Source organism: Solanum tuberosum, unplaced genomic scaffold (genome assembly GCF_000226075.1).
Source record: "Solanum tuberosum cultivar DM 1-3 516 R44 unplaced genomic scaffold, SolTub_3.0 scf00136, whole genome shotgun sequence".
Lineage (NCBI taxonomy): Eukaryota > Viridiplantae > Streptophyta > Magnoliopsida > Solanales > Solanaceae > Solanum > Solanum tuberosum.
Window position 1 is genome coordinate 682,126 of NW_006239061.1, and position 17,849 is coordinate 699,974.

The following is a 17,849-nucleotide window of genomic DNA, read 5'->3' on the forward strand; positions in this document are numbered from 1 at the left end:
CTTCCCTTTGAGCTAGCTTTTGGGGTGTGAGTTAGGCCTAAGACCTAATTTAACATGGTATCAAAGCAGGGCTCGTCTCATCCAAAAGTCCCACATCACATTTGAAAAAACCTACCATCTTGGAGTACCATAAATATTCAAATGAACATTACATTTTTGAACGAGAATATGAATCTTGGTGAAAGAAATTATACATGAGACGTAAGGGTGACTTTACCAATCTTATTTTACTTTATTTACCCAATAAGTGAAGAATAAAGAGTGTGGCCCTTACCCTCTCAAACTAACAAAACGATCTATTATGTGGCCATTGTAGTTTCCGCCACCCCAAAGGCCCCTCAAACACCCTGACCCTTTTTTTCATTTCCATAAATTTTCCACATTTCATCTCTTTCTCTTCACTTCACTCTTTGCCGGAGAAAAAAAAATGGAGAGATTGGCACTTCACTCTCCATCTTCAGCCACCTCTGCCGCCGCAGCCGCCACCACATCCTTCTCTCGTCTCTCCTACCACCATCTCCGATCACGTTCCTCCGCCATTCCCACCGCTGCTCTCCGTCCAGTTTCCTCCCTTCGATCATCTATTTCCGGTTCAAGATTCAATCTTACCGGCCCAAGATTCAATCTTTTTCATCCCAAACCTTTCCTTTTCAATCCCCTTTCAAAACCCACTTCAAGAAATCCACCGTCTCCCAAACCCATCACTGCTTCTTCATCCCCTGAATCAGATAAGATAGTAATTGTAGATGTAAAGCCCAAACCCCAGGGTGCGAAGCTCATTCCTTTGATTATTTCTGTTTCAATTGGTCTTATAGTCCGTTTCTTGGTTCCAAGACCACCTGAAGTTTCTCCTCAAGCATGGCAATTGCTCTCCATTTTCCTATCAACAATCGCTGGTTTGGTCCTCAGCCCATTGCCAGTAGGTGCATGGGCTTTTCTTGGACTTACAACCTCAGTTTTGACCAAGACTTTAACCTTTTCAAGCGCCTTTAGTGCCTTCACGAATGAAGTCATCTGGTTAATTGTGATTTCTTTCTTTTTCGCCCGTGGGTTTGTCAAGACTGGCTTAGGAGATCGAATTGCCACATACTTTGTTAAGTGGTTGGGGAAGAGTACTCTTGGTTTGTCATATGGATTGACCCTGGCTGAGGCTTTAATTGCACCTGCAATGCCCAGCACTACTGCAAGAGCTGGTGGCGTATTTTTGCCTATTATTAAGTCTCTCTCACTTTCAGCTGGAAGTAAGCCTGGTGATCCCTCCTCAAGGAAGCTAGGGTCTTACTTGATCCAATCTCAATTTCAGGTATGCCCTTTGTTTTGCTTGCTATAGATGTGTGGTGTGTCACATAATTAGATGACTTTAATGAAATGTAAAACATACTCTATGAATACATGAATTTGTGCTGACCAAATGATCCTATTATTCAAGAATTCAATCTATATACACCAATGGTGAAAATAGTTTTTGAGCCATCAGGTTATTTAAAAGCCAAGTAGGTAACTGTCTAAGGTAACATTAAGTTTGTAACCTGCAAAATAAGGTTATTGGCATGCTAAAATAGGTTAAACTATTAAGTTATATCCATAGGGTAATTTTTGAGAGATCTTTGTTTGAAGACTGGTATTTATCTTGAATTTGCAACAGAAGACATTATGCATTTGATCAAGTATTACTATCTTTTCGGTTGTGCATCTATCTCTTTCAGGAATACATAACATATATGGGGTTAGAATTGCATATGAGGTGATCCCAGTCCTGCTAATTTAGATGAGCAGTTTCCTTCTGTTGGATAAGCATATTGTTATGAAATTGTTCATTTTTATAAGTTATAAGTCTAATAGTAGTAGTTCTGTGCTTAGCACCCAAGGGTATGGCCTAGTGGCAATGAAGTGGAGAAGAACCATGAGGTCTCTGGTTCAAACCTTCGTTGAGACAAAAACACTAGATGAACTCTTCTAATATGCCTAAGCATTAGTGATCAAAGTTATCAGTACTTGTGATGGTGGCAGGTAGTAGGTACCTGATGTAATAGTTGAGTATAAGTCTGGCCGAGACATTTCATGTACTGTGCCAATCTCATTTAGCAATCGGATGTTAAAATGCTTCATCAAAATCACATGCGTCAATGCTTAGTGTCTGTACTCCGTGTTTCTTTGAAATTATTTTATTTTATATCCAGTGCAAATTATACAGTACAGATTTTTTTGTGCAAGCATCTCATTTTTAGCAGAAGAATATAATCAGTTATGCCCTCCTCCCTCCTTTTGTTCTTTTGGCTGTTTTAGCAACTTAGTTAACTATTTTGGTCTGGTACATGTGAATGCTATATTTTATGCAACAATAAAGTTTCTTGAAGATGTATTAATTTGCATTGTTGTGCCATCTCTTTAGATGTCCATCCACTTACAGATTGCTTTTTTGTGGTGCATGACAGTGTGCAGGTAACTCTAGTGCTCTTTTCCTAACTGCTGCAGCTCAAAATCTACTCTGCCTCAAACTAGCTGAGGAACTTGGGGTAGTAATCGCAAACCCATGGGTGTCTTGGTTCAAGGCTGCTAGTTTGCCAGCATTTATTTCTCTTTTGGCTACTCCATTCATCTTGTACAAGCTTTATCCTCCTGAAACCAAAGATACACCAGAAGCCCCCGCTATGGCAGCTAAAAAACTGGAACTTATGGGTCCTGTTACAAAAAATGAGTGGGTGATGATTGGCACAATGCTTCTTGCAGTGTCTCTGTGGGTTTTCGGGTAGGTATCAATTCACAATTGATGTTGATACCTGTAACTTCTATTTAGAACTTTTAAGTGTTGTGTGTGGCCTCTTTATGATGTTGATTTCAGGCAATAGAAAATTATTACAGGGTATAAAGTAGTGCATTTCTAGACAAAAAGAATGAGGCTACAGAGAGGCAATTGAGAGTCCGTAATAACTGTTACCCCCCTCTCTGTTTTGCGGATGATTTCTTTCTATTTTCACCAACATGCCTCAGTAAAACCACCATTCTTCTTGAAACCTTTCTTCTCAAGGGACCATTTGGATTTGAGACTTCAAGAATTAGTCGCAAGCTTCTGCGTAGAAAGTTGAATAGGGAGATTCTTAAGAGACAGAATAAAGGGATAAGAGTTATTTTCCCAAGAGACTGCTTGAAATTTTTTATTGAGTGGAGTTGTTATTCTGACTTCAAAACCAACTTCTTGTGTTGGTGGATTTTAAAGAATGATTTATGTGGAGAGCTGTTTGGATTTACAGTGCCAGCAGGCTTGAGCAGCAGCTGTGGCAACTGTACCACACCCCTCCTCTTTTCTTTCTAAAATATCTTATCATTGGTTACATTGTGTATGACTTATGTGTGGGCAGTGTGCTTATGATGGTCTTAATGTGTTTAATTTCTAAAACTTCTATGTTGTTCTCAGTGATGCTCTTGGAATTGCAAGCGTTGTTGCTGCAATGCTCGGCTTATCAATCCTCTTGCTGTTGGGAGTGCTTGATTGGGATGACTGTTTAAGTGAAAAATCAGCATGGGATACTTTGGCTTGGTTTGCAGTCCTAGTTGGCATGGCTAGCCAGTTGACAAACCTTGGTATTGTTGGTTGGATGTCTAGTTGTGTAGCAAAATCCCTGCAGGCTTTATCGTTGAGCTGGCCAGCTGCATTTGGTGTTCTTCAAGTATCATACTTCTGTATCCACTACTTATTTGCAAGTCAAACAGGCCATGTGGGAGCGTTATACTCTGCATTCCTTGCTATGCATTTGGCATCTGGAGTGCCTGGTGTATTGTCAGCCCTGGCATTAGCTTACAACACTAATCTATTTGGTGCTTTGACACATTATAGCAGTGGTCAAGCTGCTGTCTATTTTGGAGGTATGTAGCTCTCTTGTAGGCTCTTTAATTGGTGCATCTAACTAATTCTGCTTGATCATATCTTCTGTCAAAATGGTTTTGTTATTTTTAGAAAAGCATCCTTGGTTACTTCTTCAGTGAACAGATGAAGTTGTTTATTCTTCATTTTCTGTTTGCTGATAAAAGATGAGCAAGTAATATTGGAATTAATTGGTAGATATATGACTAGTTGCATTTTAACCCCGTTGATTGGGATAGTCTGTTATCTTTCTCATATTTTTAGATCATGGACTGATTATTGTTTTGTTACTTGTATGACAGCTGGTTATGTAGATCTTCCGGATGTCTTCAAAATGGGATTTGTAATGGCAGTCGTCAATGCTATTATATGGGGAGTCGTTGGGACATTTTGGTGGAAGTTTTTGGGTCTATACTGATTCTAGTTTCTGGCGCAAGTAGATTTTTTCCCATTTATACTTGCCCTTTGTGTTGTGGCATTTAAGCAACGACCTCGACATTATTGACTCCAAGCTGAAGTACAATCTCTATATTAGTGTCAGCATTTCTCCATTGTAATATTCTTTAAAACACGCGAATGAAAAAAAAAATGTATTTTTTGCAGTTTATTCATCATTAAGGAACGAATGTGAAATCCAAGTTATCTCCTTTCTGGGTACTAGTTGGATCTCTGTAACTACTGTCTGCTACATTTTGGTTCCTCCATCCACTTAGCCATGGATCAGTTCACCTTTGCAGTTTGAGGCTTAGATGGCAGAGCGGGGATGGCTTAAATCTTTCTTTCCCCAACACTTCACGTCTTCACTATGGAAGATGATGAGTATGGGGGGAGGAAAGTGTAGTACAAAATGAGCTCTGGAAAACCGTAGAAGTACAACAATTATCACACCTTCTGGAAGGATCAAAATCTCTTCCATAACTCTAAATTTGCTACTCCAATGATCTTGCTACAATAAGAGGACAGAAACGAGCAGAGCCTGTCTGGCTGAGGATATGTATGCCTGGGTCAGCTCCTTGTCTTCATTGGTGTACCATATATATGCATGCACTATATATCATCCTTAACTTCTGAGTTCCATTCTTGGCTCGATCCTTAAGAGAACAACAGTCCCTCTTGAGGAAGAGAAAACAAAGACGCTTGGAAGGAAAGCTGATTTTGTACGTGTTAAGCAGCAATGTAGCAACCTCAAGAATGTTTATGTAGCAGATAACTGGCTTGAAGAGGAATATTTTGAAAGGAATGGAGTAGGGTAAGTTTTTGGGACTTAGGTAGTGTGGGATATAATGCATTGAGAGTTTGAGACTCGCATTTCACAACATTTATTGACATTATTGCTAGAAGCAAATGACGATCCATTAGGTTCGGTGCAAGCACAAGTTCATAGCGGGAATCGACACTCTTTTTTTTAACGAAATGGACTTGTCATACATTACAATCTTATAGAAGCTAAAAAGTCTTATAAAAAATAGTACATGTTTTGGACGCATCTATGCTAACCATGAACATATGCTCCTTTTCATCTACAAAACACCTATTTCTTCCTTACCAAACTGTTCAATCAAAATACATAAAGGAATAGACATCCAAATCTTTGTCTCTTGCCAGTAATTAAAGATCTATGGTAGCACAATAATCTCCTGAAACTGAGGCACCTCACCATACTCCATACATTGACAAAATCCACCAAGTAAAATTGCAATGAATTGATTCTGATGAGTCCTCACACAAAACATCTACTATTCAATATTTATCAAACTGAATTCCCAGTACACCAGGAAAAGTGTATTTTTTTTCTATGATGGTAATGCCTGAGCCAGCTTGTGCGTGCCTTGGCTATTTCACCAGACACATGCAATCTCTCACCATCTCAAGTATTGGGCAACTCTCTCACCAAGGCTTAAGCAGATGGGAAGAAAAGTGTGTTTCTCAACTTGATTGGCAGCTATGAGAAGCAGTTGACAACTGAAATCTAGTGGAAAAGGATGTCTACATATGTCAGTTAGTGTTTTATGTGCAAGAGTTCGGCAAAGACGTGGATGGAAAATCTTTGGATCGTTTGGGCTACAATGAGTGATGCCACACAATGTGAAGGAGGAACTGTCCACCTTTAGAAAACGAAGACAAGACAAAGGTCGTTAGGGATTGTTCAGTTAGCACTCATTTGGGTTGTGTGAAAAACACAGAAATAGGAGAGCTTTTGAAGGTATAGAGAATAATTTTGTATATTTTGTTAAATAGCCTCATAGTCCTTGTTTCTTTTTTTTCTGCATCATGAGAGAGAGAGAGAGAGAGAATCAGCAGTCATTCTATTTACCTGTTCTTAGAGTAAAGATTGAACTTTATCTGCATATTGATCCTCCAGTACTGATTACTTCAGGGAATTCGTCTTGGAGATGCAGCCTCTCAAGGATCAGTCTTTCTTGTTTGGCATCTATGTCTTGTCAAGAATAACATATGATATGCAAAAAGAAATGAATATTAAGCATCCACATTTAGAGGGCCAATTGCTTGAATTAATAACCCAACTATACTATAGATGAAACAGAGAACAAACTTCTTGCTGAGTAACACCCAAACATCTTGCTGAGTAACACCACTAAACAAGTAGATTAGAAATAGATTTACTGAAATACCATCAGGCAGATTATGGAACAAGGGTAACTTAATACACAAATTAACAAGAAGAAAACAAGTTTACTGTTCACACAAATACTTTCTATTCATTTTCTGTGTAGCTTGGATGTTGTGACTATAGTTCAGAGGCACAAAATTTACTAGATTCTCAACATAGAAATATATTTCAGCAACTTTTCCAGTAGCGACTGAATAAACTTGCATAGGAATGCATACAATTTTGTTAGATGAACTCAATTTCATAGGTTTCTGCATCACAATTCATATGCATGCAAATAAATAAGATGCCATTAGGATACATTCTTGGTCAGGATTTTCCGCAAAATTGGAGTGCAATGCGTTCCCCATGCTGTCCACTATAGCCGAGGTAGTCATGGATGACTCAATGCATAAGATGGCAGTGATGGCATCCAATCTCCTGACCTCATTTCTAAACATCAATCTTGCATGTGCTGTAATATTGCCATATTGGTTTCTTTAGAATCAGTGACAAATAGAATTAGGGCCAAGCCAGGAAAAAGCTAGAGTCAATAATTCACCCTGGGCAAGTCTTATCAGACTCTCCAGCATGCGCACAGTTGTTCTTGCTGTAGATATTCACAGTTGTTAAGTGCATAGTCATGGAACAATTAGAATATTTAGTGACAATGATGATGTTTAATGGACCTGCATTTTGAGTTGCAGATCTTCTTTGCAGTTGGTAATAGCTTGAGATAACCTTTTCTGCCTCCTTTGTGAGGACTGGTCTAAAGTATCTCTTCACAAATTGGATGTACCTACAAGATGTGATCAGAAGACATCACACTGCCATCTCCTCAACAGAATGTGATGAAGTAATTGCTGCTGAAGATTCTCTTGTGTTGGAGTTAACACGGTAACAAAATGGTATGACACAAATAGAATTAGAATTAGATCTTTTTCCTAGTGTCATGTGAATTTCCTTTATACTGATCTGTTTTGATATGTTGTGCTCACCATCTAGCTTTTTAGCAACTTACAGGACACAGCTGTTCAGGAGCCCAAGGAAGTATTATGATTGAACTGATTATCTAACTAGCAACCAAAGCCCACTGTCTCATATAACATGAAAGTCTCTTTGACAATTCAGATACTCAAAAATCAGTGCTACTAGAAAGGCTAAGAATATGAATTTAAACTTTACTATTTTGGCTCCAAAATTACTTTTTTGTTTACTCATACATGCATATCAATTGAGGACCTTCCAGTTTTAAGCGCTTTTCATAAAAAAGGTCATTCCCTAAAAAACCTATCTCCCAAGCTTGTCAAATAAGAATTTATCAAACTAGAGTACACTGCCAGATTTTTGGCCATGTTTATGAATGAAAATACGTTACTTGATCAACAACAAAAAAGAGTTATCAAGCTAAAAAAGCTTTGCAGAATTAAGAAACACAAAAAGAGAGAAAGCTCTTTGCATGTTGCTATATGAAACTAAGTCTTGCATACCAGCTTCTAGTCTTCTACAAAAGGAAAAGATAAACCATAGAGTAGCGAATCATCCAAATTGGAAAAGGAGGGGGATTAAACTAATACTATTGGTTTAAAAGGTAACAATGTCGATAATCATATTTAGGGACTTATCCCATCTTGTTCAGTTTCAACGTTATTAATGTGTAAAAGCATGTGTAATCCCTTACTCTTCATGACAATCCAATATTCATATTTAGGAACTTATCTTGTCTGAGTCTTTATATATAGAAGCAGTTAGCAGTCTAGCCAAAGTGGCGTTCTCTATCTATGGAGTAATAGATAAGTAAACAATTATTTGCAGATGAGTACATATCATGTATATCAGAATCCAGATGGTTGTCAGGAAGTATTTTACCTTCTGAGCATTGAAAGTGACCAGATAGTCCCTAGATCCTCTTCATAATTGTGGTTCTTGGTTTCTGCCTGTCAATCACATAAGAGAATTTTCATCTAGCTAATTTACCCTTCATGACAAATGGTAATGTATTCACATTGTTTTAGATTCATCACCTCAGCAAGAATGTGTGAAGAAACAACAGCATCCCAGTCTGGGTTTTTGGTGTCTAATAGAACTAGGACTATGTCAAATCTGCTCAGCAGCGGGCCAGAGAGTGTCGTATTAACAGATAAAGCTAGTTTGAGTTAAGAACATAGAAAACTAATGAGATGGACAGCAAAGCATTTAACATGCCTGATGGAGATTCTAGCTTGCAAGAAGGTTAAAGGCAAAAGAATAAAAGAAATAGGACATCAAAAGCAAAGATACACTGCTCAGGATCATAATGCCCCTTGGGGTTAGTTGCTCCAAAGACAATTGTCCTTGTACTGAGAGTTGTCACAAGACCAGCCTAGAGATTAACCATGTCATCAAGGATCACAAAAGGATTCATTTAATTAAGAACAATAGAACAGTAGATATTGCGGGGAAAAGAATGTGGCAGTAAATCATGACCTTGCCAATCATGCATGTATTGACTTTACCAAAAAAAAAAAAGTTCAGGTTCTTCAAAGAATGATATACCTTTGCAACACTTATAGTCTGCTGCTCCATTGCCTCATGGATGGTTGCTCTGTCATGCTCTCTCATGCTGCCAAACAAACCTTGACGAGTCAAACATCAAATGAATTGTCTATGATAACATTATTGGCTATTTTTGCCGCAGAAAATAATCATTAAATCATTTGAATCAACAACCTCATATAACCCTAACTAAGGTGCAGACTGTACTTTACGCCACACCAGTTTTATCAAAACAAGGAGAAACTGAACAAATCAACATAAGACTTCAATGATGCAGCTATACCTGTCAAACTCATCAATGCAACAGAGACCACCATCTGCTAATACAAGGGCACCAGCTTCTAACATCCACTCTCCTGAAAATATAGCTTGTCTTTACAAATGATGATCAAAGAACTTTACATATAGGTCAAAAGAGTATCAAGAATTAAGTGCATGTTTGGTTCGCATTATGGGGAGGCACTCAGATAAATTGTCCCCTCATATTGTTTCTGGATGTAAGAGGTACAACAATATTGAGTATCCCACGCCTCCTTCATTTGAACATATTATTTAATTAATGTTAGTAGGGCGCTAGTACTAATCTCAGAAGCGGGGTCACATCAGCAAGACTATTATACCTTTTAAATCATTTGGGATTTGAACCTGAGACCTCATGTTATCAATCCACTTCATTGACCAATGTGCCAAACCCTTGGGAGCCTAATTGCAACTTTAGAATTTCATTTTTAATAAAAGCAAGATTCGTAACACTTGTGTTTATTTCTTGCACATCTCAAGAAAATTCAATAGGAAGGAGGAACAAACTTTCACCCTCCTTTTCCATGTGAAAAACAAACAAGTTTAAAGAACTCAACCACATTATCGTGGAAGCTGGCACAGGTCTCTGTGCGAGAGGGCCCTTAACTCTGCCTCTGTGTGAGTGTTGCGACAGAAACACAGACAATTCCCCACATCAATATGACCAAAGCAAATAGATAGAGACAGCTCCAAAATTTCAACACTACGGATATTAGCAAGTAACAAGGTAAGGGAACAATCTACCTCCATCTTTAACTGCGGTTACAGTCAATCCAGCGCTAGTGCTTCCCAACCCAGTCGTAATGACAGATCTATTGCTCAATTTAGCAGCAAACTTCAGAAACTGTGACTTCCCAGTGCCTGACAGGATAAGCAAGAAACCATTTATTTATTTTTGAGAATGGTAAAGTTAAGCAAGAAACCATATTTTCTCACTTGTCACAACTTTCCAACATTCAAATGGATATAACACTCCATAAAATTGACACCACAACCGTGCAGGAAGGTGAAATCAAGTATACCAGCTGTTATGCAGCACATTAGCACTAAACACAATTAAATGAGAGCTGCAAGTACTGAAAAATCTCTAAGATAACCATTTACCTACAAAGTAGATATTCTAATCTTGATTCAGAGCATTTTAATATTACAATTCATTACCAGGATCACCAACGAGAAGCAAATGAGACTCTCCTCTAACTTTTGTTCCAGAAGCATCAACATGTTGGACACCTCCAATAAGCATCAATGCCACTACATTGAACTCAAAGTTGGTCATTGGCCAAATGGTAAAGAAAGTATCCATACTGTTTGGACACATAGAACTCAAAGGGGTTACTTTTCACGATGCACAGTTGCTGACAGAAAACTAAAAAAGTAACACAAACTCTTTATAATACAACTAACATTTAGTTATGTGACATCAACTGAAAAGGAGACACTGGCAGGGGAAAATACCTGCAAGCTTAACAGTGAAAAGCCCAAAGACCTGTGGGCAAATACCTTGTAGAATCGCATTCCTACCTGTGTTTAGGAATGAAGAGAATAGAAAGAAAAGCAGGTCTGAGTCCCAAGTACTTTTAGCAAGTAATCAAAAATTAGTACCAGTTGACAGAACTTTTACCCTTTAAAGGGGTATCTTTGAATTCAGTCCAAAACTGCTTGAATTTCAGAACAGCATCATCGGGGATATCTATTTCTGACTTCAGCTCATTCATTCTCCTGAAGATACATTATAGGTACTATGTGAATAAAAAGGCAGTTAACTTTATGAGGAAGTCAGAGAAATGTATTACCTCCACCAAGCAGTGGGGGAGACAAAAGGTGGTAGGTCAACAAGGCCTCTCACCCCAAAGTTTTGGAAGGTATATCTTGCTTCTTGTATGTGTTTGAAATATTTAGAAAGATAAACTGTATGTCTGTACCTGTTACTTCTATACAAAAACAATTTTATTTTTGTTGTATGTCTCTTCTGAGTTTAAATCCTTATTTGGCAATACCTCCTTGGATATAAGATTCATTAAGTTCTACAAACATCATCATGCTATTTTAGCTTTGGAAGATGACAAATTGAATCAATGATATTGTATATTTATTCACTTATCAATCAAAAGGAAAGAAACACTATAACTAGAACCTGAAGGATGATCACTTTTCCAGTAACAAAACCAGTGAAAAAATCAAAGGCAATTCTTTATACTCTGAGCCCTTCATTGGGACTCCTGCATATTATCAAATACCAAGGCATTATAGAAATGGATTCCTTGCTCGTGGTTATATGATGAAGAATAGAACTTCTCAAAATCGCAATCTGAAGATTATCGTGGATGAGACTGCTGATCTAGTAGGGAATGCTAAATTAGCTACAATGAGGAGTGGGCCTATTTTATACAGTAGGCTATATCAATTGCCTAGTGGGATTAAAGGAGCTTATTTGCTAGACAAGATGCAATTACCTAGCATAAGGATAAGATACGACAAAGCCAACTTTTTTGTAAGTTAATTTGTATAGTCTCTAGATATGCGGGAATATAAAGCAATGGCATGCTTAAACATTCCCTTTTTGCAAGGATTGCTTGACAATCGTTGATGTATATTTGGGGTTAAGGCAAAGTCCCCTTTTGTTGTGCTCCTACATAATTTATATATACATCATCAGGATTGCAATCCTGGAATTTATTTATTTTTAAAAAAGGCCAACTACATACTCTCACTCACAGTCTTCACCCCATCAACGCCATGCTTTAGAGTATGAAATAGCTGTATCTACTGACCGATGAGAAAAAATTTACATCACCGAAACGGATGTTAAATAGAGGAAACAAAAGAAACGGTGATTTGCTTCTGTTTAACCCAATTATAAACCAGCCCAATTGACGAGACATCAAGCGGTATCTAACATTTCAAGTGGAACTTTCTGCATTCATTTTCAAATTAAACTGACAAGGATTGAAGGCAAAAAAAGAAAAAAGAGTGACTTTGAGCTAGCCATGGTTTAGCGGGTTGCTCTGATACACTAAACAACGATGTGTACTTCCAAACAAGAGCAAAAATTTGTATAAAATACCAATAATTCATTCATAGGTTCTGCACAAATAATTGAATCCTTGCACTGTTTGGGTTTGACTTGTGGTTGTATGAAATATATTGAATTCATTCTTAAAATGAACTCAGCGAAGTACTCCTCTGTTACCTTACATGGTTGGCAATTAGTACCGGATCAAGGTCACAGCGAACGTCTTTTAAATCAGTGGACCATTTGGCAGTTAAGATCCCAGTAACAATCACATCATCTGACAACATTAAACATGGCAGTAACTTAATGACAAGATAGAAAATGTCTATCAAGCCTATCAATGAAAAAGAGAAGGAAAAGAGAGAATTGGGTCTCAATATGGTAGAAGGTGAATTTACATACTATAAAGCAGAATATGATACAAAAAAGCAGATTGACACAAGAAAACTACTTCAATACTAAAAGTTTGACCTATTAAAGTTTCAAAATTCAAAACAAATTTTAAAACTTTGACCATGATGATCTCAAGCAAATGTTTAGAAACTTTCAATTCTAAAATTTGTGGCAAAGAGGGTGCTTGGCATGGCTTACATCAATAAATTTTGTTTTATAAAATGTGACTGATAAATGTCCTAAATGAGACCAAAGTCCTAAACAGTGATCCTTCTGAACCATGTAGATGAGATCAGGACAAGCTTTCTAGGATGGAGGGGCTAAATCTTTGTGGTGTCACTGTATCAGAGCATAAGATGATTCAGTACACCCCATAGTAAAGCTAGCAAGGGACAGCTTGTTAGAAAACTTCAAACAATCTAGTTGTAAGGAAGTAGTACCTCCAGCTTTAACCATGTCAACAAGATCATCCTTCAGAATGACAGGAACGGAGCGAGGAATAGCCCCAACACCCAATACCTGGGTACTTTCTTGAATTTTAATCTCCTGATAATCATGACAGATCTTATTGTCTTCTACAAGCTGAAAACTTGTGCTTTCACAAATTACAGACCTCTGTAAAAGAACTTGAAGAGATCATTGATTTTCTTACAAACAGATAGTTTTACAAAAATCAGAAGCCAAACCAGATGAAAGTTATTGCAAACCAACATGGTAGAATGGGAGGCAATAAGAGGAGAAAAAGAGCTTCAAGATTGTTTAATAAAGTAAAACAACACAGCATATATAATTTATGAGGCAGTTTGGATTTTACTGTTACCACTTACCAGCAGTGTTATCAGAGTCGAAAAGCACAGAAAAATGTCAAGTGTCTGTTGGGGCTTTAAACACGAAGCACAATTAAAGTGCACACTATAGTAAAGAAAAAAGTAAGGAGAAGATAACATAGTCATTTTTATTGTGTTGCCTCTATTTTTCAACATTACGTGAAATGATCTAATAATTTCAAATATGGGATGATACCATATAAACTCAATTTATGGACATATTTAGTTTCTAACTTTAACTTTATTTTAATTCTCACACTTGCATATTTAGTTAAACCGTTTTTTTTTCAAAACAGTGCCAAAAAGTAATGCTTAAAGGGAACCTGACTATACATAAGTTAGTATCTTGCAGCTTATGTTAACATCACCTCATAAACTTTTGCCCTCAAATATTTATTCCATTTTTAGAGGCTAGCCTGCACTAAGCTCCCATTATACACAGGATCCCACAAAGGGCAGGACCAGCTCTGTTCACCTGGACTAATACACAAGGAGTTCTACTACAGCCCAAAATTACACTCCAAAACATCATGGCTGAATTTGTTGTCAGTCATCTAGTTTCTTAAAATAAAACGTGGCAGAAATTCATCTCTATTTCTTGATGAATACTTTGTATCAAACAAAAGCCTCAATCAAATCAATTAACATGGTTGAGTATGTTAAGTTCCAAAATTCAGTAAGCATATTTAGTTTCTAAGAATTCAATATGCTAATAATTTGTTATTTGTTAGAATTAATTAAGGAATAAATGCAATTTTATTCCATTCTAAATTAGTTTGAAATGTTTTGCAGTATTGCTTACTTACATTCAAATATGTTCTTACAATTTTGATATTTGTGATATCTTAACCAGGAAACTGAAAAACAAAAATACAATTGTTAAACAAGCTGACAGAAAAAAGTGTTGAGTGCAATCTCATTACATGCCAAAAGAAACATTCACTTTTCTCAAAGCAAAAGGTAACTAGCAAACCAAAAACAAGAATCTAGCTGGAATCCACATAGACCCTACTCTTGTGAAATAACGCTTACGTGAAAGGTTAATGCATACCGATGTGCAGGAAAATGAAGAGAAGATTAGAAAGAGCTCTTCTTCCATGAGCAATAAAATGGAGATAAAAATCAATTAGCAAAATCAGAGTATTGTTTGCGTGTTTGTCCAAACAAATAAATAAGAATGAGTTGGAAGCAGACCTGCGAGGGACAAAAAATTGGTTTTGGAATTGAATTCCTTGTTTCCACCTCCGGGTAAACCTTGAACCTACATAAATTTTCCTTCTTAGCCGATGATCTATTAGGGTAGATAGGTAACAACTTGACCATGTAATCTTGCCGTAAGACTAGATAGAATATTTTTATACGGCCAGTTCAAAGGCACACAAGAACAACCTGTGCTTACATCGCCGACACTCATATATCCTTTCCCCTTCAATCATCTTCACTGCTCCAGACCTGATCACAGTCCCTTTTATAGTAAGAAGAATCCCACGATGCTTCACCCTAACACGGCCAATGCTGGGAAAAGTTTCTAAAACATAACAAAAAGGGACCAAGTTTGATATTACAGGATATACTTAAAACTACACTACACTGAACTCTGAAGCATGATATAGCAAGGGTAGCGGGGGTGTATGACATGGAAAGTAGAATATGCAAGAAATAGCTAAAGGAATACTAGTAATATGTACTTTTGGTGGTCAGGGCATGTGCATTTAACTTGTGAACCTTGTAGAAATTCCTGAATTGGGAACATAAACAGTAGGATTTTACTTTTATACACCGATAGTATAACATTTATTTACACTATCATGCTGTTTGGAAGCCTATTACAAGTACTGTAAATGTATTCAACACATCAGAGAGATACTTCAAAATCCCGATCAATGATGGGTTTTTATATATAAAGCAAGAGACTAACATTGCAGTGGGCATCAAGAAGATGCCAAATTACAGAAGCAGTAAACTGTTAGCTCCAGTACAATAAGGGCATAGATTCTTGATAGTCTCTATCAAGTTGTTTAAAAGCCAACTACAAGCAATTGTCTATAGTAAGCATGAGATGGAAAATACAATATGTAACCTTTGAAGCAGCTTAAACTACACTGATAGAGTATAGAAGAATCATTCAACTATTTGTCCATATATCTTAAATACAACAACAAGAAAGCCAAGAAACATAAAAGGAATCAAGAAAGCAACCAAAAAAAGATCAAGAAACCAACCAGGGCATTCAAGAGGAGAACCACTGATATTAATACGAACATGTACGTTGTCATTAACACTAAAGATCAAGAAACCAACCAAGAAAGCCAAGAAACATAAAAGGAATCAAGAAAGCAACCAAAAAAAGATCAAGAAACCAACCAGGGCATTCAAGAGGAGAACCACTGATATTAATACGAACATGTACGTTGTCCTTAACACTTGCGTTTTCACATTGTTTAAGATCAGCCAAAATAACTTTCTACACAAAGCCAAAGAACAATTAGTATCTTTGTACCATTACTGTACAGAATTTTTGAAGTGGTAAATACCTGAGCCCAAACGGCAGCTTCATTAAAAATGGGTAAATACTCGGTGGGTTTAGCGAAAATGAACTGAGAAAGGGCTGGATTGTCATCCATTATCTCTGCAAAACTGTTTCACAAAAAAAAAAGAGTTGGAATGTAAGGAGAATTGGAGCCAAGGAGGATTTTGTGCTTGTGGATTCAAGGAGCAGTGGAGTGTTTCATACTCGACATATACGGAATAGTGAAGTCGAGGATCAGTAGCCAGAATGATGGAACTAAGCTGCTCGGAGTGTTGGCTTAACAAATACGCCGCCAGTTCTTTGCTGTGAACGTTGCCCTCCATCAGATTTTTCCGACGTCGGAAGGGCTTTGCTCTGTCACCGCCGCCGGTGTATGTAAGGGTACCGAATTAATTGGGGCCGCCGAGTTTTGGGCGGGAAAGATTGGACGCACTGTTACAGGGTACCGAATTAATTCCTTTCTTTTTTTTGTCGGGGGTAAGGAGCGCTTTATACTACTAGTCTACTACTATGGTTTCAATTTGTATGTCTACTTTTCCTTTTTTTTTTTTTTAAATGTCATTTTTAAAAATTTTAATTTTAATTTTAATAACATATTTAAGCTAACGGAATTAAAGAATATTTTAGTATATTCTATAAATCTTTAATAAAAAATTTAAAAAATAAATGTATTTTCTTAAATTTTGTACTAAATTAAAACAGAACAATCAAATTGAAATGGAGGGAGTATTTGTTTTGCCTCGAAAATAAAAACAAAAATAATTTGAAATGTTGCTTGTTCGTTCTCAATGTAATTTTCTTGTTGATTTGATTCTCTGAATCATTGTTTTAAAATGTGAGGGCGTGAGGCGGATCGTGTTACTTAGTATAAGGCGAGGAGTAAGCTCCATGAATTTTTAAATTTTAATTTACGCTATTGTATAATAATATAATAACACAAAAATATAAAAGTACATCAATAGTTTGAAATAATTACAAACATGATTAAGAGAATTCATAGAAAATAAAACTTCTAACATGATTATACGAGTATAAATAATGTAATGATATTAAAATTATTATGACATGCAAATTAACTCTAATATCTTAACTTTCTAATAATAAACGAATCATTATTTCTAAAAATATATTATTATCATAAATTTACCCTCTAGAAGAAAATACTCAATAAAACTTACTACGTAATATTATAATAAAAGTATCACTTACTTTCAAATAGCTAAATAATAAAATATGATAATTTTGAGACATATGACAAAAACATGAAGACCAATGATAGTGAAAAAGTAAAATTTCGCTATGTATTTTTAAAAGAAATGTTACATAATATATAATCACCCTCACAGTGTTACCAAATAGTAAAAATGTGATACTATAACTTGTTATTTGAGGTACTTTCAATCTTCTTATTTCTATAGATTAAAAAAATATTAAGTATCATTTATTTATTCAAAATTATAAATGGTCAATAATATTAACTAAAGAATTTAACACATAATTTGTTTAAGATCTATTAGGCAAGCCCCAAACATTGGACGTATAGGGCATACAATCGGACGCTCCGAAGCAAATCCCAACAAATTCTTTTAAAACACAGCTCTAAACGTAAAAATTATTTTTCAATTACAACACTGTTATTTTGATTATTGTTTTTAAATGGAAGCGGACTAAATTAAAAATTACTCTCCAGCAAATATTTTCCCTCAAACTGTCAAGCATTTTGTTATTTTGTGTTGCACATTTCCTTTATAACGTTTCTACTGGAATTAAAATAG

At 36.4% G+C, this 17,849-nt stretch overlaps 2 protein-coding genes across 4 annotated transcripts; one reads left to right on the forward strand and one right to left on the reverse strand.

Moving 5' to 3' along the window:
• Positions 1 to 271: 271 nt before the first annotated feature.
• LOC102600931 (dicarboxylate transporter 2.1, chloroplastic-like) lies at positions 272 to 4,519 on the forward strand. The gene is made up of 4 exons (XM_006351695.2): positions 272 to 1,303; positions 2,436 to 2,749; positions 3,416 to 3,864; positions 4,165 to 4,519. The coding sequence occupies exons 1-4, from the start codon at positions 428 to 430 to the stop codon at positions 4,278 to 4,280; spliced, it is 1,755 nt and encodes a 584-aa protein (XP_006351757.1). The 5' UTR covers positions 272 to 427; the 3' UTR covers positions 4,281 to 4,519.
• A 780-nt stretch (positions 4,520 to 5,299) lies between these two features.
• Positions 5,300 to 16,538, reverse strand: LOC102601275 (probable DNA helicase MCM9). 3 transcript variants are annotated; one of them, XM_006351696.2, is made up of 21 exons: positions 16,279 to 16,538; positions 16,079 to 16,181; positions 15,909 to 16,008; positions 14,934 to 15,072; positions 14,739 to 14,805; positions 13,158 to 13,332; positions 12,502 to 12,601; positions 10,933 to 11,030; positions 10,767 to 10,832; positions 10,470 to 10,562; positions 10,053 to 10,169; positions 9,292 to 9,364; positions 9,009 to 9,075; positions 8,754 to 8,835; positions 8,498 to 8,619; positions 8,343 to 8,410; positions 7,163 to 7,272; positions 7,036 to 7,083; positions 6,796 to 6,948; positions 6,177 to 6,293; positions 5,300 to 5,967 (listed from the first exon to the last, which is right to left on the reverse strand). In XM_006351696.2, exons 1-20 carry the CDS (start codon positions 16,395 to 16,397, stop codon positions 6,202 to 6,204), a joined length of 1,992 nt encoding a protein of 663 aa, XP_006351758.1. In that variant the 5' UTR covers positions 16,398 to 16,538; the 3' UTR covers positions 5,300 to 5,967; positions 6,177 to 6,201. The 3 variants fall into 3 exon arrangements, with proteins under 3 accessions (XP_006351758.1, XP_015166128.1, XP_015166127.1); XM_015310642.1 differs by lacking the exons at positions 16,079 to 16,181; positions 16,279 to 16,538 and having other exon boundaries at positions 14,934 to 14,996; positions 15,909 to 15,994; XM_015310641.1 differs by lacking the exons at positions 15,909 to 16,008; positions 16,079 to 16,181; positions 16,279 to 16,538 and adding an exon at positions 15,767 to 15,901 and having other exon boundaries at positions 14,934 to 14,996.
• Between the last annotated feature and the right edge of the window lie 1,311 nt (positions 16,539 to 17,849).